General features: G+C 33.6%; 1 protein-coding gene across 5 annotated transcripts in view; it reads right to left on the reverse strand.

Moving 5' to 3' along the window:
* LOC116344873 (neurobeachin) overlaps window positions 1-24,531 on the reverse strand; it is a 143,171-nt gene that overhangs the window by 92,843 nt on the left and 25,797 nt on the right. The window contains exons 1-2 of one of the 5 annotated variants that reach the window (XM_031773699.1): window positions 14,870-15,980; window positions 1,788-3,449 (exon numbers count right to left, since the gene is read on the reverse strand). The exons of the other annotated variants lie outside the window; for them this stretch is intronic. Coding sequence (XP_031629559.1) covers window positions 1,788-1,841 — 54 coding nt within the window. The 5' untranslated portion in view covers window positions 1,842-3,449; window positions 14,870-15,980. Of the gene's footprint in view, window positions 1-1,787; window positions 3,450-14,869; window positions 15,981-24,531 lie in introns of those variants that run through there. 5 annotated transcript variants of the gene reach the window in all.

Genomic DNA, 24,531 nt, shown 5'->3' on the forward strand with positions numbered 1-24,531 from the left:
TAAAACTCATCCGTAGTTTCAAGTCATTTCCGCGTGGACAACACACACACATACATTTAATATTGAGACGAAAATTCGAAGGCATTGTTTGAATTTTTCATTCTAACGACATGTTCATTGAACTGTGAAAGAGATTACTTTTCTTAGCGTATATATATGTATTTGAATTTAGACAGGATATTACAGAGGACCAAGCGGGGTTGGCGTATATGAGATTGGGAACTTTTTTATGCGAACGCAGCTGATCAGCGCCACCTCACATTAGTTCCAATTAGATCGAAAAACTGAATTTAATTCTGTAGCATTGAAATGAAAAAGAGAAAAAAATACAACAATAACACAGCCACACAGAGCTGTACATCTATACGTGCTGATGCATACATACACATATACGCTTTCTTCATTCTTTCATTCCATTGTTATACGTATCTCACTGGTCAACAGATCTATGTAGCCATGTTACTGTTGTTGTTTTTTTTCTCTTTTTCGATTCAATTCATTGTAACTAAATTGAGTTCAACTATGGAATGAAAGATGGCACAGATGAGGGGAATTCGCATTTTGTCTCTTCATAGGCTAATCCGGTTGCAGAGGACACAGTTGGTTAAAAGCATGACATTCAATTCATTGAAAACAGAAAATGTCTGAAACTTCAACAAGCTTAACATTCTACATCTACTCCGGTACGGCTCATTATCGTTGAGAACATTGTCCTCTCGTTTGTTTCATTCAATTTTAATGTTAAATGAGGAAAAAACGAACTTTTTTTACATTGAACAATTGCTACTTCTCAAAAATACGTTTCAAGTAGGCTTTGAATTTATTATATTCTCTCATTTTCTCGGTGGTTTGAAATTTTCATGAGCTGAATCGCCAAATTTTAATGCCGAATTCTACTTTCATTTTAAAAATTGATTCTTCTTCTTTATAACATACTGTCCTTGTTTGTTTTTCACATTCTACCGTTACCCACAATCTGTTTTCTTTCTCCAATCTTTGATATAGTCATCTTTTATCTCGCAAAAAAATGTGTTTGTTTTCACAAAATAAAGTCGTTTGCTTGAATTCGACTGAGGATGCTGTTTACTTAGCATTTTTGTGAAAACAACAAGTAAAAAAAGAATAATTTTCCGATTGTTCATACAATTCAAGATATGGTGCGTTTCGTTCACATTTATCTGAAGAGTGTGAGTGTAATTGTTACGTGATTGTTCGCCTATATCCAAAATCGTTTTGTCGTTTACCCTGATTCATTTTAATGTGTACTTAGTGTGTGTGTATGTTTTTAAGTTTAATGTTTTGTTACAAAATTCAATCAGAATGAAGAAATACAATGAATTGGTATACATAAAAGAGATTAATCGGCGTCTTACGAAATTGATAAATCCAAATATTCGAATTTTAATAAGTAAACAGTTGGACGTGATGTAATATTAAAATTGGAATAATTAAATGAATGTAAATCGTTAAAGCGCCACTAAATTTAACTCAATCCATGACATACACGTTTACATAAATGCACTAAGTTGAAACGAAAAATAAATCTCAAGTTATCCGAGCTGATGATAAATTTGAAAACATAGGAGATTCAAAACACATTTGCTTCTAATGTGATAAAAGTGAAAGCATGATTTAAATAAAAACCCAACAAAACGGAAACTAAATGTAATGTTTGGCGCCCAGAAAGGAATACGGCGCCGCAAAACGACACAATGAAATAATAATAAATGGCAAAATAAAGAAAAGAACGTCTAAGTTTTCCAATGTAAACATATCAATTGGCTTACCGTGAAACAATTGCACGTTTTCATACTTTCGCGTACACGTTCGCTATCCATCATGATTATGGATGTGTATTGTATATACGAGCTCTGTCGATGTTTTATATAATTTCCGGTGGTAATGCTTAGCTTGTACTTAATTTATCATAGTCAATGTAGTTTTGGTTTTTTGTTTCGCTTTGATAATCGATCAACGGTTGACGATTAACATTGTTAACACGATCGCAAATTGAAAAGATCTTGCGATTTGATTGATTATTTATAATTGTTTCTTCACTGTCATATGACCGAATGCTTTCAAAATCAACACTATTGTTACGCTCATAATTTGAATGACTTGAACTTGGTAAATTGAATTCACTGCTGTGTTTCACATGGTTTTCATCACTTAATGACACCGATGTAATTATATCTTGCAAATTGGTCGCATTTTCATCATTGTTATCGACAGTTTCTTTTGTATCAGTGGCATTAATGTCCTTGTTGAATTGCGGATGCTGTTGTTGATGTCTGTTATTGTTGCTGTAACAGCTTTGGAAGAAATCCAACGCCTCGTACAATATAAAGCAAAATCCCAACACAATAAATGTTTCCATCCTCACATATTGTTATTGTTCACCGCATTATATTCCTATCAGTTCCCAACACCGGTATCAGCTTTTTTGGCTCTCGTCACAATTCGGGTGGTGTTTTTTTTATGTGGCTCTACAGTAAGTAATGTTGTTGTTATTATTGTGTTTGACGGCTGATGTATGATTGCTACTTTCAGTTTTTCATTTTATCCAACTTGGTAGCAAGTATGCAACACATTTTTCCGCACTGTATGATATAAGTTTGTACCAAAAAACCGTACGTTGATTTTCTGTTTGTTTTCAATTTTTTCTTTTATTCATGTGGTAATTTACATTACGAAATTATCCGGGGGCTTAAAGGAATGTTTAATATTTTACAAAATCAAACAGTTGTTTGAGGTTTGCGCGTTAATCCAGCAAAAAATGGCTGTCGATCTTGTTGTTTTTTTTTTTTTGTTCAGCTATGGAAATTTCAACTTGGATATTCTCGTATTAAAAACTCAACCGAGAGGAGCCAAAAAAAACCTCTCAAATATTTCGAATGCCTTTGGTATCTGTTTTCGGGAGTGGCTATGATTTATTTTGTGCAGCAAGTTGTCGAAAATGTTTTTTTAAATGAGATAATTCACAAAATTACTGACACAATCTCCAGTGAATTTACAATTTCGTTATTTTATACGAGTGCGAGCTCATAGACAGAGGAGAAAAATCGAGTGAGAGTCTTCTTTTGTTATGTTCAAACAAATCGGTTTTTTTCTGTTCTTTATTCGCCTTATTCAAAGGCAAAGCTGCAATTTTACCTTTTTTACGGTTGTTTACCACGCACTTTTTTATGTTCTTTTGAAATTTATTTTGGATTGTTCCTTTTAGGTATTGTTGTTTTCGCTTTTCAGTCGGTCCTTGCACACGCACTTCAACGAATTATACATCATAACAACAGCCAGGTGCCGATTTCCTTTAAGTATACCTTTTTTCTGCCACAGTTTTACAGATGTGTCGTTTTTTTTTGCTCTCTCCTTATAGGTGTAATATTATGCACGTTGAAATGTAAACTTTGAGCAATAGAGAGTGAGTGGAGAGAAGAAGAAAATGAAAGCTGTATGGGAAGAAGTATGCTTGCTTTAGATTCTTGAGATTATTTATTTTCGTTTCGCTCTTGTCGCTCATTTTATTTCCATATTTACACATTTTCTGACAATTTTCGGCCCACGTTTCCCAGTTTGTTTTGTGGAAGGTTTACAGGCTTGCCAAAACGAATTTATATGGAAATAAATAAGTCGCGGTGGGAATGAAATATATATATATTTTTTTATTCTTCAAAGGGCACATAGGTCAAGAGACTAGACTAACAGTGAATTTTTATTGCTTATCTTATTTTACGTGAAATGAATACTTGTATTGATAATAATATGGCTCGGGTATAGCTCACGGTTCTTGTGTGTTTAAATGGTCATTTCTGTTATTTTTTTTTCTTTTATTTCGAATTTGTGTTTATTTTTTGCCAAATCAAAGCCACGCCAACTTTACGGTTTATGATGGTTTGATTAAAGTGAGTAATTATCTTGCATCAGACTACACGTCACTGTTAATGTTTATAGTACACTTTTATTAATAATTTGTGGAGTTACAAAGAGAAAGCTTTAACCAAATAGTCATATCCATTTTATGATCAACATGGCAATGGTATCTTCGAAGTACAAATATACCCCAATTATAAAAATACTATCATAAGAAAAAGTAGCGAGATAGAACAGGGTCCGTGGCACAAAAAAATATATAGCATCTAAGAGAATTTGAGCAAGTACATGTTATTATTTGCTGCCAGAAATGAGTGATGGTACAGAAACATTGCTTCGTATGCTAGTTACAACACGAGTCATCAACAAGACGCATAAAAAATGTACAAAAAGCATCTATATCTCGAATACGTGGCACAAATGTAAATGAAAATAATACAGTTTTTTCCATTTGTGAAAAAAAAACATTTTTTTTCTTCGTTGAACGTGATGGCTTTCGCCTGTTCACGAGAGCAGTGTGTAAAACGATGTCGACATCACTGTCAGTCATTTTCACTCGCAGAACTGGTATAAAAATGGTGATTTTTAAAAAAGATGAAAATATTTACAGAACGAATTAAATGTTATTGAAGAGATTTTATATGGATGGACCAACAGTTGATGGCATCAAACTCTACAATTTAGAATGGAACGCATGCAATTGTTTAGTTACATATTGTTCAATGCATCCAATGTTAGTATTAATATTATATTGTAAATTCATGTAATTTTCGATCAAAGCTTAAATTTTCTGAATAAATACGCGTCCAATATGCATTGTATTTCATCAATAATATATTATTATATTGGGATTATTGATATTCTTGTTTATTTTATGCCTATGCAGGTAATTGCGAATTAGAATTTTCGGTGAAATTATCACGACTATTTTTCTGTTTGGTCGATTTAATTTGAAAATGTCCAAGGGATATTATAATATCTCAATAAACAACATGAAAACTATTATTCTGAAACAATCGTGTTTTTTTTTATTTTCCAATCCACATCTCGACCATAAATATTATTTTAGGCTTCAAACAAACTATGGCTAGTATTTATATTAAATTTGATGCTCGAACTAAATCGATGGCAGGACGTGTCCATGGTAACTATCTTCTATCTCACTGTACCATCTATTTTTTTGCTGTGTCACTGTAGTGATCAATTTTGGTATTTCAAATTACGTTACTACTTCGATAAAATGTGGAAAAATTCCAAAACGAATATCCTGGATGCATTCACATCGGATTTGCGTACAATGTAGCATTTTTTTTATTGTTGTTGTTTGTTTATTTGGTAGGAATACGAATATGTACACATATTCGCATGTGGAATATACAAACTTTTCGATCTTGCTGCTTTTACATTTGACCTATTTCAATATTGAGCATTTCTACAATGTGTTCATTCTGCAGTCGTAGAATATTATCTGATTCGAATGTAGTATGGGTTTATGTGCAACATCGCCCAAATGCGAAATCTAACGCAAATATTGGGTATGTCGATGATATGCTGTTTTTGCAATGATTTACGCACATCCACTATTTCCTTTGAAAATGTGTTGTGTTTGGCATTTGTTTGGTTTTAAACTAGTTGCAAAGTAGAGTAGTGTGTTCTGTTTCAAAAATATCGTATTTGATCTTCACTATATAAATTGCTTTCGTTTTATTTTGAAAATATCACGCTCTTATTTGTATGCATGTATGATGAGCATCGAGGAGCGTATTTGAACGGCTAACCGAAATAACGACTACTTTAGATAACTATGCTGGCGAACTGACGCACATTAAATTTGGTGTTCCCATTTTAGGATTGAGAGGAAAATCAGTCAAAATGACAGATTTTCCGTGGTGTTAATATGTGTATAGAAAGCATGCATGCTTTCAATGTGGATTTCGTATTGTAACAAAGATATTCGTGATTATGTTATTTTGTGGTTGAATGGTTATTTCAATTCCGCCATCCGATTGAAATAATGGCCAGAACACTCATTTGAGTTTGTAATTTTAAACACGTCATCATGAATGCCTATAAACTTCGTTGACATTCTAGCTACGGCTAGCCAGCTCAGCAATAGAAACAAAAGTTGCTACACATTCAGAATGGATACCGAAATTCCCTTTGTTGAACAATCTACTCTTTTCGTTCCGAGCTATTAAGCTAGCATTTTGTATTGTACTCTCTCTGTATATTTCATGGTTCAATGATTATCATCAAAATGGTTTATGTTCAGACGAGTCCAGGACAATGGATTATAATGCAAAAACAGGTTCATGTAACCGGAAAATGTTCAAATCGGACATGATATTCCATCAAATTCGTTGCATCACAAGTGAATTCCTTCTCAATAGAGTGAGTTTTAGTGGCAAATTTTGGTCGTATGTTAATGATTGAAACGCTTATATTGTTAGTTGATGATGTTCAACTTATTCAACGCATGTCTAATGTCGATGTTTTTCGGTTGGTTTTTGCTTTTTCGTGCTCATGGCATAAAGTAATTGTCATAAATCGATTCAAACATTTTGCAGTGCAATGTTATCCAATTCAATTTTCTTGTGTTCCGCCACACATTGTCTTCACTTCTTTCTTTCTTTCGAAATGTAGACTTTTGCTTAATTTCGATGATTACACATGGGTTTTAAATTGAAAATGTGTTTTTCCATTTGTTTGAGACAATTTTAAATTGTGGCGAAAATGGAGTTCACATGCTAAAACGCTAACGCCCCGAAAACTCATGCACACGACAGCAATGCGATCAACATTCAGTCGTTCGGTTCAACACGTACAACTACTAATGAATCGGTCGTTCACACATGTGTACTGGATTCAAATAAATTTACAGCAAAGTACGCTTTCGACACCATTTCAACATCGGGACTGGATGGTTGTATGGTGTCGAAAGACATGTATGTCATTTGCATAAATTAGGAACAGGCATGTTTGCGAATTTTTCTGACATCAGATGCTCGATGTTCGAAAAAGTTACACATTTCATTAATTTTTTTTTTCGTTGAGTTCGAGTAGACTTCGAAAAAAAAAACTTTTCCATTCCTCCATATTGTGAGCATGAGATTCGTTGAATGTACATGAAACATGTATGTACCATATTTGGATTAAAAACACAAGGATTCTGGAACATTTCCAGTGGCAGTAAATTAATTCGGTTGAAACGATTTATTTATCTAGTGCTACTTATGTTATCCAAAATGGCTGAATGTGAATGAGGTCTACGTAACTTTTCTTGTTGCCGTTTTCAGTATTATATTAAATTCTTTGAAATTTGATAAATGCTCAGAGCATTTTGCATACAAGTAAAACTTATTTTGACCGATGTAGTCAATGTTGCGTTTTAAACTCAATGGGATTCAGTTTGCTGAATATTTTATTGTGTACAATACCTAGTATTCGTATAACGTGTTAATTGAAATTTCAATATTATACAAATTGTGGACATTTCAAACTCACGACCCATTTGTACTGCAAACTGCATCAACATTTACACTTACACCACTATAAATCGCTCGACCACATCATCGAAATAACAATATTCCTGTGGCTTAGTAAATATTATTTCAATTTAGTAAACACATTCGTCGTGTTGTACTTGAATTCTTGGCTTTATATTGATCTGTGTGAACAAATGTTTGCACAGATTGAATGGTGAATTAGATAAGAAAGTTTTTGTTGTCATAATCTATGCGGCATACAATGTATTCGAAATGCTTGAAATAACATGCCATAAAGTAGCAAGCAATAGATATGAACAATGTACAATATATTTTAAGTACAAAAGTTTAAATTGTCGAGATGCTTTAAGTTAGGTATCAAATTCCAAATGACTTTCAAGTCAATGCACGGCCTAACGAAATTCGAATTTAACTTTTATCAAATTTTACAACTCATATCGGTATTTATTCAGTTTTATCAAACACAAGTCGGAAAAAATGGCTCACCTTTGACAGTATGAAGCCACATCGACGGATAAATTTGCACCTATAACTTTTCGGTCGTGGTAAAAAAAGGGTTTTCTCTTCGTGACCCAAGAATTTTGGCATTGAATACATAAGAAAAAGAAGATGCCAAAAGGAAGCCACAAAAAATATAAATTCGGGTGGAATTTCTTTTGACTTCGTTCACGCGAGGGAGAGAGAGAGAGAGAGTGATTGACGTGCTACATAATATCTTTTTCACGATGTTATTTTTATTATTGTTGCCATGGATACACATGAATGATGTATGTAAACTTTGATAAAGCTATCATTTTGGACCATTATTGACATAATTGATGTTATTGTTCGATCTCATATCATATCTATTTATATTTTTGTGCATGCACATATTTTTTTACCTCTTTATCAATGAATGACAGAGTATGGATTGAATGACAAGGTGACTTACGTAACAAAACCATTGCTATTTCTATTTGATTCGACGAAATGTGTCTTTGTTAAACACAAAAAAAGAAAAAGGTTGTGACATAAAGTTCTTTTGTCTCTCACTAATTTATGGATTGAAATGATAAAAGTGATTCAGTTGGTGTTACCAATGCGAGTAATTGCATCAAAGTCACAAATGCGTCTGTCTCCATGGCAAGATCTTTGAATTAAATGAAATAAATTAATGTGAATCAAATGGCCGCTTTCTTCCATTTTTCAGTCTAAATGGATTTTCAAATCATGAAAAATGTTCCGCTTTTTGTCGCAAATTGTATATAACGAGTAAAAGAGAATGAACATTTGAGAATGGCAGAAATCCACAATAATGATATTATCACAGAGCATAATTTTCCATTGATCTTGTTCGTATGCACGTTTTATCTGCTATCATTCTAAATGGATGCCAGCCATCACGATAGTGACTCACGTCCATTTAATTTATCGCTTCCATTTTACGACCGAAAAAAGTCGAACGATTTTTTTTTTCTTAAAATTTTTTCTCGCCACCAATCCAAACAAAAACACTCCATGAATAAAAAATGAAATGAGAACGAATTATGAGAAGAAAAAGATGCAAAATACTGTAGTCTGTTGAAAAAAATCCATTTATCAATAAAAATTCGAAATTTTTTTTTGTTCGTTCCCAAACTTTTGTTTCGCATCTTTATACTTCATATTTTGCCTTATCGTCAATAGCACTGAACATTGTTTGCTTTGAAAAATGAAAATTCGAATCAATGCGTTGTGAAGAGAGAAAAAAACCTCGCTCACAAAAGAAATGCCGAGGGCCTTCGTAAATTCTCATTCTCATTTAAGAAATAAATGCGTCTTCTTTCTTGTATAGTCATTCAATATTATCTTGTAGTGGCTTCGGCCATTTAATTCTTATAATTGTCACTGGGTGTGTATGGGGAAACTTTTTACGCTCTATGGGTTCCAAATTCCTTTTTTTCCTCTTTTTCCGGACCAAATTTATTTCAAAAGAATCTTTTTTCAATTCTATTTTCAACCATATTTCATTGTCCCCTTCTATTTGTACATCGTCAGTGTATATCACTATCATTCGACTCTTTTTCTCTCTCGCTCCTGTGCCGGAGAATTAACTTCGCATAAGTTCGAAAAATGTGTTGCGTAACGTTACAGTTTTTCTCAGTTTTGGTTTGAAGTAAGCTTCAACAAACGATGTCGCGTATCAGGATCGATTTTTGATTTTGAGCTTATACCAATAGTACGTGGTTTGCTTTTCGTAACAGCATGTTGAACGCTTAAATACAGAACGGGATCAATTTAGAAGTTATGCCTTAATCTCAACAATTTTCTTTGGTTCGTGGACATTTTCTCTTGTTTTATATGTGAACTTCTCGTCCGGATATTTTCGGTGTGCCGGTGTTTGGTATGGTGTGTTATTATACGTTCAGAATTTGAAATTACCTGGTGATACATTTTTCGGTACCAGAAAATGGTAAAAGCATTTTTCGCATTACGTTTATGGAAATAACTGAATCATTCAGTCCAGCCGGACAAAGAATTTGTACGTCAACGCGATAGACTACTCATACAACCAAAAGTATCTTGAATCTTTGTACATCTCATTTCGAAAACCAAGTGTTATCATTTCGGATGGTAGTTCATTTCGATTTCAAGACAACGTACAACATCATTATATTTGAAAACCGTCTTTCCGTTGCGAGTGTCGAAAAATGTGTGACTACTCACTTTGGCCCGGCTAGAAAGCATTACCTAATTTAATGATGGAATGAGAGGGACCGTGTTTCTGTGACGTAAAATACAATAAAACGGAATGAAAGAAGTGTCAGCCAAATAACAACTTAATTTGTGTATAAGCAAAAAGTGCTACGCACACCTGAAAATCGTAAAATGTAATACCGGGAAATTGAAGCAAATACAAAATGTGCGACATTTACAACGTCCAAAAATGTAACAGCATTACTTGCTGGCATACTAACTTTGATGAACCGGAAGAGAGAGAGAGAAAGCAGTGAAAATATCTATAATTCTTGGAGCATCATTTCAGAAAATTATCCGTTGCGTTCACGCATTCACAACAATGCATAAATGGGCTTGATAATTAACTTAATTTCTTTACTCAACATTTTGGCCTCCCCTCATATAAATACATTTGGTTTTGCACTTGTGCGAGGTGCGTAATGGTTGTCGAGACGAAAGATATCATGCTTATTGCACGAATAAATGTCGACTCAATTCTCTTGATGTAGGTAATTTGGTTTTTCGATAATGTTTGTTATGTCTATGCATGCCATGTCACATCTAGATATAGAAGAGCGCTCTACACTCTTGTCTTTTTTTCGGTCCTTCTGTGATTGCGATTGTGATCCCGTCGCCCTGTCTCCCTCGGTCTATCTTATGACTTGATATATATCTATAGACTAGGCATTTTGTGCGTTGGCTCGTGCTCTTATCAAATTCGGGAAATCGCTTGTGTCGTTTGTTGAACTTATGTCGATGGGAATTTCTTTCGTGTTAAAAGTTGCTCTTAAACGATGTCATTTGGTCCCAACGTGCTGTAATTTCAAATGCGCAACACAAAAAACTTAATGTACAACACATATCGAACATTGCGAGGATGGTTTTCGTTCACCCCACAATTTTCCGATAAAGTTTTCACTTTTTCTTGGTCTACCATTTTGTTCCTTTTTTTGAGGCTTTATCATGTTTAAGAGAAGGAAAAAAATGTATAAAGAGAATTGTACATGAGCTGCTCAACATGAGAAAAAATGTGAGAATTTCTTGTCGTATAGATAACATTGTTTCAATGTGCTTGGGCATGCCAACATTTTCAAGTCGTACGAAACAAAAAATGAAACACAAAAAATCACAGACTTCCCACTGCTATTTCCACATGTTTGTCTCGAAAAAATTCCCAAATATTTTCACGTCAAAGGCAACTTAATGATGACTAAAAACATATTAACACAACTACCATGCGGTATTTTGCTGAGTATATAACTATTTTTACTTTCGTTGAGATATATTTCATTTTCAAACAGAAAATTTAGTATACATAGTTTGGGGTTTTCTAAACTTGTACCAAAAATTAATCTGGTTTTATTCTTTTCAATGCAACTGGCATTTTCAATGGGAAAGTTTAAACAATTTTCATTACAAACTTATTAATATTGCTTTTGTCTATGTATATAAGTGAAACCGGAATGGTTTTCGTAAAGAATCCTCATCTTATTCATATTACATAAATGTTAAGCTAAAATTTATTTATATACTCTGAGATGAATAGTTAATAAAATTGATGTTCTTCGAAAATAATTCTCTGGATTGATGTAAAAAGCAATTTTGCTATGAATTTCTCAAATAGCGTAGGCTGTGTCGAAATCCATTAGGTACCTTCAAAATTGACATTAAAAGAACCATTTGAACTGGAAACATCAGTGGAAAAAAATGATTCATTATGAGTGGGGATTTCACAGAAAGCCAACTCATGTTGCGATGGAAGTTTTATTCACACACTTATGTTGAGAGAATGGATTTACCACTGGCGCAAATCCATCTACGCTCAAAGTTGGAAGAGACAAGAAAAAGGTATAGAAAGAGCTGACCACATATTTTAAGCGCGTTAACAAAATGATGACTTTCGATTTTTATTGAAAAGGTAAAGCCACATAGTCCACCACAAAAAGTATTCTTTAACAGGACTCACGCCGGTCATTTATTTAATTTTCGGATATACGAGAGAAAAGCCACCAAAATTTAATTTCGTAAAAGGTTGAATCAATTCATTATTTACCTTTTAGTAAATATCTTACTGGCGGCATTAAAATTCTATCATTTGGTGGTCATGATTGATGGACGCTTGTATGGCATTCGTTTTATAAATGACAACAAATTCATTTCGGCCATTTCTCAATGGTTATGAAACCAGAAAAACATGCACACATCCAGCATCAGCAAGCTCAATTCAATTCCATATAATTTATTTGATACACTAATTACTTTAAAATGTTGCTGCCACAGCAACATTCGATTGCCAGGAGTAAAGACCTTTTAAACAGTAATTGGAATTTAAAAAAAATCTCTGTTCTTCCTTGCATGGCAGCGTTCGAATCAAATTGATAATTAAATTTACAAAAAAATTCAATTTTGCTGTTGTCACAAAAACAATTGAACATTAATTACGGTACATTAAATCTTTTTTGGTGTCAGCAATTATCGAAAGTTGCAAACAAAAAGAACAAAAAAAAATGAGCGAAAATGCCAATCAATGGCTAAATGGTTTCCTCTCAGTGTATGATAATTAATTGTTAGGAAAGTTCCATCGTTTCCGAGCTTCTTGCCTTTTTAACGTAATGATATTGCAAAGTCGTTATTGTTCCGTATTTATTCCATGCGAAAGAGACAAAAAACAAACCCGGAATTAATTTATTTGAATGATGAAAAAGGCGTGTAAAAACCGACATGAATGACGCGGATGGCTTGTGAAAAATCGATTTCAAAATTAATCTTGTCACGCTAGTCAATGGGTGTCATTAATGCGGTTTTTCGCCCCAATACTTTATCCATGTGAAATGGTTATTTCGTTTCAAATTCAGTGGCTCTTTTGAAAAATGTATCAATAGATTTTTTTTTTATTTGGCACAGGATTTATTCCCATTCGAATGCACTTTATCACTCTAGCGCCGAATAATAATTATAATATGTTCTAATTAATTTTCCATGATTCTTTGGTTGGATTAATTGAATGCCTTTGTAAACGCATCGTTTCACAGTGAATAGATTATAAAATGGAATTTGCGCTGCGTAACAGAATGTGAAACATGGCAGAAAACTGTGCAATTACATGGCTTGGTATGTATATAGATTTTTTTGTATCAAAGACTCAAAACAGATAATCTAGCCCGTTAGCATTGCCAGCATAAGCCTGTGTGTCACAAGCTTGTGCACGATTTTATTTTTAAAAATATATATTACGACGAAATGTGTTAGTTTGAGCTGTATCTCATTTAATGATAAACATTTTACAGTCTGCATTTTGCGTCATATTTCACAGCCTTTGCCAGTGTTCTTCTGCACATTATCGATTTTTTTGGTTTTTGGCTCATGATTCGTTTCACAGCATTTTGTGTCTGTTAATCTTTTGGCTGCTTTTTTTTTCTCTCCCCATTCCACGTGAATTCATTTATTCGCATTTCTTTTTCGCCACATGAATTTTGTAGTTTAAGAATATTTCATTCGATTTAAATTGAGAATTTCATCTTGGTAGAAATTAAAACTGTTTTTATGGTTTGTGTTTAAAAAAGGAACATGTCTTTACGTTTGAACATCTTTACCCCCAAAAATGGGAAACATTCATTCTTGAATGTTTATATTGTTAGCATTTGCTCAATAAAGCAATGAGTGAATTTTGAAGCGTTTCATGAATTTTTGGCTATGTTGAATGCTATAATTTTTGTATAGAAACGGAATTTTTATTGCAAACGATATGCATTTCATGGCTTTGAAATTGGAACAAGTGTAAGGAAGCTGCTTAAATGAACGAGATTTTTGTTGCAGTGACTATTTCCGCAGTCTGAAAAAAAGTGAAACGTGAGTACACGTTCATTTTGAAATTACTTATTTTGTCTGCATGCAAAGAAACGATTTTTCTTTCATGTTCATTGCCAATTGTTAATTCCTTTTGGCCCGCATTCTTTCTTTTCGTTTCTTTTTTTCATACAAGAATAAAGTCATTCTTCATTGGCATTTTGCCAAAACAGGGGAACAGCGACAATAATATACACTAGACATTGCGAAAGCGTCCTATACGCGAAAAGAACAGTCTTGCCAAAAAGCGATCAAATGACCTTTTTAGGTATTTTATGCAACGTACGAAGAAAATTCATCGGCCCATTTGAATTGTTATTATTTCGTTGAAAGGGGCATAATTAATAAATGAAACAATTTTAAAGAACATTTATTTTGTTTCATTCATGTTCTATTCTTAACAAAATGCCGCTTCTAATTTTAGCAGCGGGCGAAAACAAAAGTTCTTTTTATACAAATTTCTCAATGGAAAAACAAACCGTTTCAATCGAAAATGTTTATGGTTAAAAAGTTACCGCTTATTTTCATAAGCCGCAGTAATAATAATCCATTTAAATTCATATAATTGCGTAAATCAAGTGTTTGTCTGTTGTCGAAAAGGCACATAAAGCGGCATTTACTGTGGCTTTTGGTTTTGATACAAATTGTGTACTTTTTTTACCCATTCTGAAAAGCTTCAGACTAGTTTTGGTATAATTTTAATAACATTTATTTAACTGTATTATTTTTTCATCCACGTACCCTTGAATTTAAAAATAAGTCATCAGGTAAAAAAAAGAAGTTGTTTATGTAGAACATGTGCCAAAATGTATCAAAAATTCAAGCATTTACTATAAATCATAATATTTATATTATAAAAGAAGGTAATCGACAATAAAATGATTCAGTTAGTCTAGTCTCTTGTAAATATATATTGCGTTATACATATATTGATGAAAATATAAATTTACCAATTTCCTGCAGTGTAAATAGCGAAGCAGAAATTTATTTTTGTTTTCGGCCCAAAGCTTTTACGAATGTGGTTGTGTCCCGTTTTTTTTGTTATTCACACCATTTTAAGATAACAAATATTTTCGTTAATTCTGCATGCACATCGCATTGAAAATGTTTGTGTATCGTGGTTGGAAAAGCCTAACAGCATTCACATATTGTCCGAATTAATTCAATTTTCGGTAGATTTCACATTTACTGGGCTCCCGAGCGTGAGATTTTTTCCCTGCAACTCGTCTCTCTGTGTGTGTCTCTTTCTATCTGGATCTCGATACGAATGTGTTGCACCATCGGTTTTTAATACGATTGTGGCTAATAATCCTATTTCAAGTGATGAGTTCAGTCTCGGTAATTCGTTTAGTCTTCTGCACAAATTTGCTAAATGTGCAGTTTCAACGTTAATAAAACACGATTTCCACTATTTGGTTTATGCACACATACATCTCGCGCATCGGCTTTGCTTCATTAAAATGCAGGCAAGTTCAACAAAAAAAGAAAGCCAACAAAACGATCCTCATTTTAGATTCAGCATACATATATCGAAACACAATTGGTCACAATGCTGCTCATTTTTTTCATTGCACTAAATAATTTCGTTCGCTTGACATTCTATCGTGCTATTGCAAATGATCGGAAAGGACGTGCCCGTAAGTATTCCATATGTTGTGGTAATGGTGCGATGTTTGCTCATCGGTCGATTCGTGTCCGTCTCTCTCTCTATGTATTTGCCAGAGTATGTCACTTTTTTTTAGTGGTAAGCGGCAACTAATACGCTACAAAAATAGACACGACTCGAAATCAAACTGAATTCAAATGACAGAAAAACAGCCAGACCAGTTTGGTATGCATTTTGCTGAATCGGACTAAACTTCATCAGGAGTGGAAAAAAGTTCGGTTACTTTTTCAATTATGTATGTTGGTGACCAACCGATTACACAATCGATGTTGTGTTATTGTAACTTTATTCGCCGATTCGTTCAACCCAATGACTTTTCTAATATATTTTAATTTTAGATTTTGTTTTGCTGCTCAATTGGTACCCAATTATCAACCGACACTTTTTTAAACTAGATTTTTTTGTTTGAATTTTTTATTATTTAATTTGGCAAATTTAAATTTGGTCCGTATTTATTTTGAATTTTAAAAGATGTGAAGCCAAAATTTTGAAGACGAAAAATAAACACCAAATTTTTTTTAAACCAATTTGTTTTCGTTTAAGTTTTCAAATCTCACACTATTTATTTTAAATGAATGCTAGTTGTAGCAATATTAATGATGAAAAAATATGATGAAAGTTGATTTGAATCTCGACAATAAATGAACTTGATAATCAATCCAAATATACGTCTGTTAGTCACCCATGCTCTAATCGAACTAAATCTCAAGCTCGAAAAATTGTCGATTCTTCGGTTGAGATGTGAGAAAGCTTTTGATTCGCATGAGGGGAGTGAAAAGATGAGAAAAAAACTGTGCATGTATGTGTGTGTTGGTACGTGTTTGCGGGATATCGGTTTATCTCCATGGACAAGTGACAGCATCCGCACGCGTTAGCTTCAAAACGCAAACAGAGCAATGCTTTCGCTTCAATGACGCAATGAGTGTGATGCGCTTATTATTCGTGGTGTGTTGTGATGCTGTTCGTCCCATATGCATAACAAAAATCATTCGAATATTGGAAGGTAAAGCTCTTGCGTTCCGATTCCACAATTCTCAATGGTCTACCTTCGTGTTTCTGTTTGCAATGTATTTTTTGAATACGCATCGCAATGGCAATGATTTCAAGTGTCTTTTATGTTATAACACAACCACTCATACTGATTCCATTCGGAATGTTTATGTGCACGGTTCGACGGCGAGCCAGCTTCAGTGGCACATGCGCATTGAATAATGCCGTCTCCATTGTGCCTGTGCATGTAGTTGACTCATCACTATACACAACTCACAGCATTTAAGAAGACATAACAACAATAAGAATGCGTAGCAAACAAAAACCGAAGAACGGATATCGAATGGGAAAAAATGTAATGTATGTTTGACAGTTTTTCTGTGTTTTAAATGAAGCAAACGAAAATAAAGGCGAGGCTGCACATAGAATGTTAAACAGCCCATCTAAATCATATTATTCAGTGCACATAACACACAACATTATTTTCGATATCGTAAACAAAAAACAAAATAACAAAAGAACGTCCGCACAACCGAACGGCATAAAAAAATTCTCCTGATAATTCGAATGTCTTATTGAACTTTGGGTATTGTTTATGACTTACAAGCGATTATCTCGGCTATGATCGGCACATGTACAACAGGTCCAGGGAGCACAACTCATATGAATTACTCAATCATATCGGTACATAAAATTGTGATGAAGTAATAAAAACCACCGTCTATAAAAATCATCGCTAAAAATCGCTTTCAAATGTATTATATTAAATTATTGTTTAAACATACACACAGTACGTAACACATGATTGATTTTAATGGTGGAATTTTTTTTGTTGTTGAAATGTATCCATATATACACTAGACACATGTAATAAGTAATATGAATGTGTTCTTCATTGATTACGTCCAGCGTTGGTTTGTCGTTCGTTCAAACACACAAGTAAAAGAAATGGCAAACACATTTTCCCTCAAAGCCTTTAAATGCGTACTGTCCGAATTCGTATGCTTTTCCAGTCTACGAATGTAGGCAAATGCATCGCTCAAAGCATCAGTATGTTTTGTACACGCATTGGTTTTACCCACATTTTCTCTAAATATATGTGTGTTTGTGTGTCAAGTTTCTTTTGTCTTGTAGTTTCTCTCCACCTTCTATTCGCCACGATTTATTGAGTTTGCTTTGACGTTCGGACCCTCTTCTCAACATAGAATCAGCACATGTAAATATTTGGATAACAATTGTAAATAAAACGCACGCAAATAAACACTTTTACTCGCAAATCAATATCCGATATCAGTTTCACTTGATGAAAAATTTCGTTCAAAAGATTTTCATTATCTCAGCTATGTTGAATACATAAGATGTCTACACGTCTACGATGTTCTATGAATCAACATTGACGTTCGCATAAATTTAAATCGTCCAAGTCATTTGTGTTTGAAGCAGGCATAGGGTTTCATTTCATTTTACTGTAATGATATCATAGCTCGTAATGGATTTAAGTAAAAAGGACTTGAAGATGAAAGCAACAACATTCATGCGAATTACATTTATTTGTAGAAGACGTCGAAATGACAGAATCATCATACGTTGTGCTCCATTTGCACAATGTGCGGCTGACACACCATTTACAAAATAATCTCTATTTAAATCAGGATCACATTCGATTTTCCACTTTTCTACATTTTCCATTACCAAACAAATTTGTTTTTTATTTGTTGTTGTTGTAAATTGAATGGATTTTTTTTGGCAATTGAATCGCAAATAATTACAATAATATAAAAAAAGGACGCATTCCATGTACATTTGAGCATAGTAGGATGCGAATTCCACCAGATTTATAGCCTTTCAATATCAGTAAACGTCGCGTGTAATTCTTTAATTTCAATTGCTTTTCAACGTACCCCCGGAAAAAAACATCTTGGAAACAATTTTTTTTACTTGTCGTTTTGAATTTCTTTGTGCAAATCCCGTCGCATGGAAACTGCTCAAATTGATTTCACCGAAATAAACAGAGACGTGACGCTTTCTAGCATGTAAGTAAAATGAGATGCTTCGTATTCACTGACAGAGGGAAAAAAGGGAAAAGAAAGAATGGTTCATTTTTTTCTTTCCTTTTCTCATTCTTGTTTTTCGTTGTATGTGTGTGTGTGTGGGTTGTCTGGAAATCCGTATGATTTGAAACCATTCAGCGAAAAAGTTCGTTCCTTTGGTTCTGGATCGTTTTCAATCGAACTGCTATGAAAATCGATTAGAAATATCTCAATGGTTTATATCATCCGCAGGAATAATCAAATGAAAATGTTAAAAAGATAAAATATTTTGTTGAAATGAGACACTTTAAAAAAAAAGAATATCAGGAATCCAATCGAAATGGGAACGGAAAGTTGATCATCATTTTACAATCAAACACATACACAAACATCTAGTCTTAGAGATGTCGCTATGGTTTTTTTCCTCCTATGTGTGCTTTCTTCTGTGTTTCACTTTAATCTTCACGCCGAAAACATTCGATGGTTTGTGTTTGTGTTCCCTTTCGTTTTGCACATCGGTAAACATAGTGGATACAAAAGTGGATATGCTGATGCCACTGCTTCATCTATTTACAATCGACAGTAATGGCGGCAAACAGTGTGCTGGTAGGCACAGCAAAGCGCACAATCATTCAAACAACTATGGACTGAAAATACGAATGAATTCCAAACACAATTTGCAAACAAACTTGAATATTTTCTCGCATCGAAAATGTGTTTCACTTGAATGCTTCATTTTATTTTGGATACGCTCCATATCACACACATACCATTCAATCACTTTATATTGATTGCAGGCAAATAAATCTTGTTGTGTTCGTGTTATTCTAGCGAAAAATTTGTTTTCCGTCTTCTTGCGATGAATTTATTTTGTGTATGCATATAACAATGGCCAATAGTTTTTGGCACTAACCACAATTGGTTTGCGCAATTTCTATCATTTCAAATTAATGACCACACCAAATTTTACAATAGAGATGAACATCTAATTCATTGGGCAACGATCAATATATTTTAGAAACTTTTACATAATAATCTGACTGCATTTTCATTCTAATCAACATTCAACATTATTATAAATTAAATTGCAACAAAAAATATTATATCTAATGGGTTAAATCCGAACTTATAGAATTTATTGGAAATGTAGTGCTTATAACTAATTTCAAACATTTTACCCGTAATTAATTCCATCAAAATTGTGCATTTTCATCTCGAGCTGATAATATCGGATAATGTGGATCGAAAATAATTTGTTTGGCTGAGTTTACAAAAATGAGCGTTGCTCCATCGGTTGTTGTCAACGCGATAGTCTAAATCGCATCGATTAATATTTTGTTCAGTACAAAATGCCCCAGTTCATATACTCTTTTATTTCTGTTTCCAAACACAAATCATTTTCACATTGTTAACATTTCGAAAGTAATTTACCAAGTAGAAAATGGGCGGTTATGGTATTAAATTCACAAGATGAACTCACCACTCCAAGAATTCAATATGCTTCGAAAAAAAAAGAATCACTTACCTGCCTGTCTGAATGACTTTTTCTAAGATTGTGCTTTTGACTTGGTTTTATTGACGGCAAAATTATCATAAGCTTCAGATACTTTTCAATATTTCTTTGCAATATCAATTTCATCTTGACGTTTCAATAAAAAGCATTAAGACGCCAATTTCGATAAAATAGAAATCATTTGAAGATAACTCACCTGAAAAAAAGAGAAAAAATAGAATTATAAGTATTAGAATTGATTCTAGAAACAAGCAACTGTTTGGTTCAATGCCATTCGATGGGAATTAAAACTCGACCGCTTTGATTGCTTTCGCTCGAATCTGCCATGTAATCAAGTATTTGCCATTGAAATCCTATTAACGCAGATTAACATTTAAGTATTCAAGATTTGTTTGTTTGTTTCGAAATCTTATCAAGGATCGGTCAACAAGAGAAAGGAGAATCAGTTACTCGAGCATTTTATACACTGACTTATTTGCTCTGCACCAAAAACAAACATCGAAATATGTATACATTTATTGTGTAATTTATTGACTAGTGACTTTAATACGGCAAAGCGATGACTCTCATATGGTATCAGATTGAAAAGGTTTCGCCATTTTTCTAATACAAATACAGTAATTACAATCAATCTAATTGATTGGAAAGTGTTAGAAGAAAAGTTTAAGTGCAATCGAATATGTACAGTATACACACAGAGAATGAACGTTGTCCGTTGCGCTGAATGTTTTCTTACTCATTCGAAGCTTTTTTCTTGATTGATACGAGCAATCATTTGAAAAATCACCGAATCATCGATGTCAAACAGAAGCAAGTCATTGTCAACTCTGTGTTTGTCGACTAGACTTTGGTCTGACAAAGATTTAGATTGACCAAAGATTAATTTAATTCAATTGATTTATTCCAGGGATTGTTCCTCTGAGGAGGAGGAATGGTGAGGAGGAAAATGAGGAGGAGGAGGAGAGCGAGGAGGATCCTCCTCCTCAACTGAGGAGGAAAAGTTTTTTTTGCTCAAAGGGCTATTTTTATCACAAAAATATCATTTTTAGCTAAAAACATTTTCCTCCTCAGTTGAGGAGGAGGATCCTCCTCGCTCTCCTCCTCCTCCTCATTTTCCTCCTCACCATTCCTCCTCCTCAGAGGAACAATCCCTGATTTATTCAAAACTTAATCAACTGTCTTAACACAAAACAAAACTACGATAAAAATGTTATCTAATAACGATGCAATTAATCACACAGTGACTGTATTAAATTGACTTTCAAATTTGTTTGGAACGGGATAAGAAGAAAAAAAATCATTTTGTTCTTTATTTAGTTGAATGGATGGCCCCATTTCTAACTTGACTTCGAATAATTATTCTTTATTCAATATTTTAGATTCAATGAGGGTTCAAGCAATGTATGAATCGATTTACTTTATGTGAGTGTTTGTGATTTGTGTCTGTCAATTTCTCCAAACTATCCTTTATAATGGTCTGCTTTGTTTATTTTCATAAACAAATGGATGAAGTTTTGAAACAAAAACATCAAAACTTGGTTCACATCGTATCGCCATCAATGCTGATGTAGTTTTTATATAGCCACTCTGTGAATGCAACATCTTGTCCAGCACACAACTTCACCCTCAAAGAACGGGTTTTCTTTTCTTTTTTTTGTATGTGTGTGTGTGGTACAGTAACTGTAGTCAACTGAGATATAACCTCGTATGTAGTAAGAGCTTCTTGCAAGCATGAGATAAATATAAGAAGCATGCTGTTAAATTGGAAATTGTGCTTCCATGAATGTATGGCGAAACAGATGAAATTTATTTATGAACTGAATTATTTCGAACAAAAGCAGAAATTTACAAATTAAACACTCGAATTTGAAAGCCATATGTGGAATGTGTAGCTAAATTCCGTCAAATTTGTTTTAATACGGTTTTAGCCTGTTGAGTTGAAGCAAATATTATCCGAAAATCTTTAAATTGCATTTTCTCCATTATGCTTAGCGTCGCATCTACAACAATTCGGAAATGTTTCCATTTCGGTGAAACATTCAATGTTTATTTAACTACTTAACTTATGCCATCTCCAATTCTACAGCCTTTCGGTGTTTTATTCCCAAAACCTTGTTGTACAACGGCAATGGTAATGTTATTTTTTAATTAAATGTGTCGCATTCACACGTAGACAATCCAAATATTATGCTTAATTTGAATTTTAATGTGTTTGTGATGTTTTTTTTTTATTCCCTTAACGATGAAATTGCTGTTGTAATTTTCAAATCCATTTCGTGTTGGCATTTTTTTAAAAAGCTTACATGAACTTTTGCGGTGTGCCTGCCGAATGTGAAAATATGTAAGGTTTTTTCTCTCCACGGGATTTCCATTCAAGTGGAGACTTTACTTGTGTAAAGAAAGCACCAAAAAGCTCTCCCGTAAGCTCAAAGCTTTTACGCAGTGGTTTGTGTCTAGAATAACCTGAATATAGATTTTCCTCTGGTTGGTGGAAAATATGCACCACATTACAATTATATTTTGAATGAGATGAAAAAACACATTGAGTTTTATCACATCCTTCCCTCTCAATTAATATCGTAATGTATACAATTTGGCGACACAACGATTCTTTGATGTGATTCATTGCGAGCAATGCGTGTGGATCATATGACGTAAAAAAAGAACACTTCGGAAACATCAATTTCCGGATAGCGGTTTATTCAAAGAATAAAGAAGTTTACAAATTCAAAAGAAGTAAGAAAGCAGGAGACGATGCTATCAGCAGGTTTTATATTTTGGGGTCATTATTAAATATTCTCCCGTGTTCGACCGCATCATCATTCTTACAAGTGCCGCATTTCACAAATTCACTTGTGATTGCGTCTTTCTGAATCTCTGATTATTCCAAAGAGATTTCTGATTACAAAAAATGAAATAAATCAAATGGCGTTTTATTAAAATCTAAACCAAATATTATCGTTTCATTTGAAGCTTATCGATTTGTTAAACTTGCCGTCACTGCTCCATTTTCTGTTTCATCGACGGCATCATAAAAATGTGAACGTCAACTATAAAACGGGGGAGAATGAAATGCGTCTAACATTTTCATTGTCATCCAAAATTTCATGTTCATTCATTTTTTGTGATGGTCGACAAACAATAGTCAAAGTCATACACTTGAATAGATTATTTGAAAGGACTCTATTCACAAACACATCGACAAGCATCGCAAAATAGCAATGGCTTTTTTCTTTTTCTTCCTTTTGTTTTGCTGCGGTTCACCAACTGGATACGTTCACGAAAAAAAAATCGATTTACGAATAGCAAAACCAGTTAAATACGATTGAAGAGACAATAAAATTTCGGAGAACGCTTAACGGGGTTGAACGAAACAAATGGTGAGATTCTTGTGAAACGACGCTAAATTGTGGCGAATGTTGAAACAAAATATTTGGTCTGCTTTTCAATGAAGCGGTCGACTTTTTGCCGATAACAGTCGCTTTGGACCGACGATCGAATGATGTAAGCAAAAATCGAAGTGAAATTAAGCGTCAGTAAACAACTAAACTGCACGAGACTATAACCGACTACATATATTCAGATTATTATTACTGCCACAGGCAATAGCATTTTTCCAGTTTTATGGCCGTTCGAACGGAATAATAGCGATGAGTTGAAACTATGTTTATTGGAAAGAAAAACTCAAATGGGATCAGTGTCAATGTTATATTCCAATTTCGCATCTCCTGGGGGATGCCGATTTCCCATTTCAACAACCATTCACAAAAGACACACGATTTTATATGGAACGAACGATTTTCTCAACAATTTTATGATTTAATCGTTTTCCGTTGAAGTTTACTACTTAATGTCATCATATCACATATATGAGAATGGGTTTTCACATTATTTTTACCCACAAAATGTACTGCGTTCAAAATATTTTATTCGTATTTTATTTGAGATTGTTGAAGAGATGTTGGAAATTGATAAGATTTTGCGTGAACAAAGTGGTTGCTTCATAATGTCTGCATTTTTCTCTCGTTTGCTCTCGTATTTTTAGGATGTGCGTGTGTATTTTTCCTCTTGACATACCATGTAATAGTATACCATCAATAGGCCTATTTATGAAACGGGTTTCAACGACCCGGACAATCAATTTTTATGAGGTTTCCGATTTACCTGAATACAAATGTACATATCAGAATTATTATGTTTTCACACAATACCAAATGAAAATCACTTTGATAAAGGGGAATATGAATTGATTGGTTAAGAAAATCCATCGGTAAGCCACCCGTTGGCATTTCTTTCAGCCAAACTGAATGGGATAACATAATAAGAGCTAAATAATACTCATTAAGTCATAACAAAGAAAATATACTTCTATTGCGTTTATTTGTATTTTGCTCCGTATAGTCAATGCTGCCC

The sequence above is a fragment of the Contarinia nasturtii genome, unplaced genomic scaffold (genome assembly GCF_009176525.2).
Source record: "Contarinia nasturtii isolate CC-2019 unplaced genomic scaffold, AAFC_CNas_1.1 Cnas_scaffold_1182, whole genome shotgun sequence".
NCBI classification, from domain to species: domain Eukaryota; kingdom Metazoa; phylum Arthropoda; class Insecta; order Diptera; family Cecidomyiidae; genus Contarinia; species Contarinia nasturtii.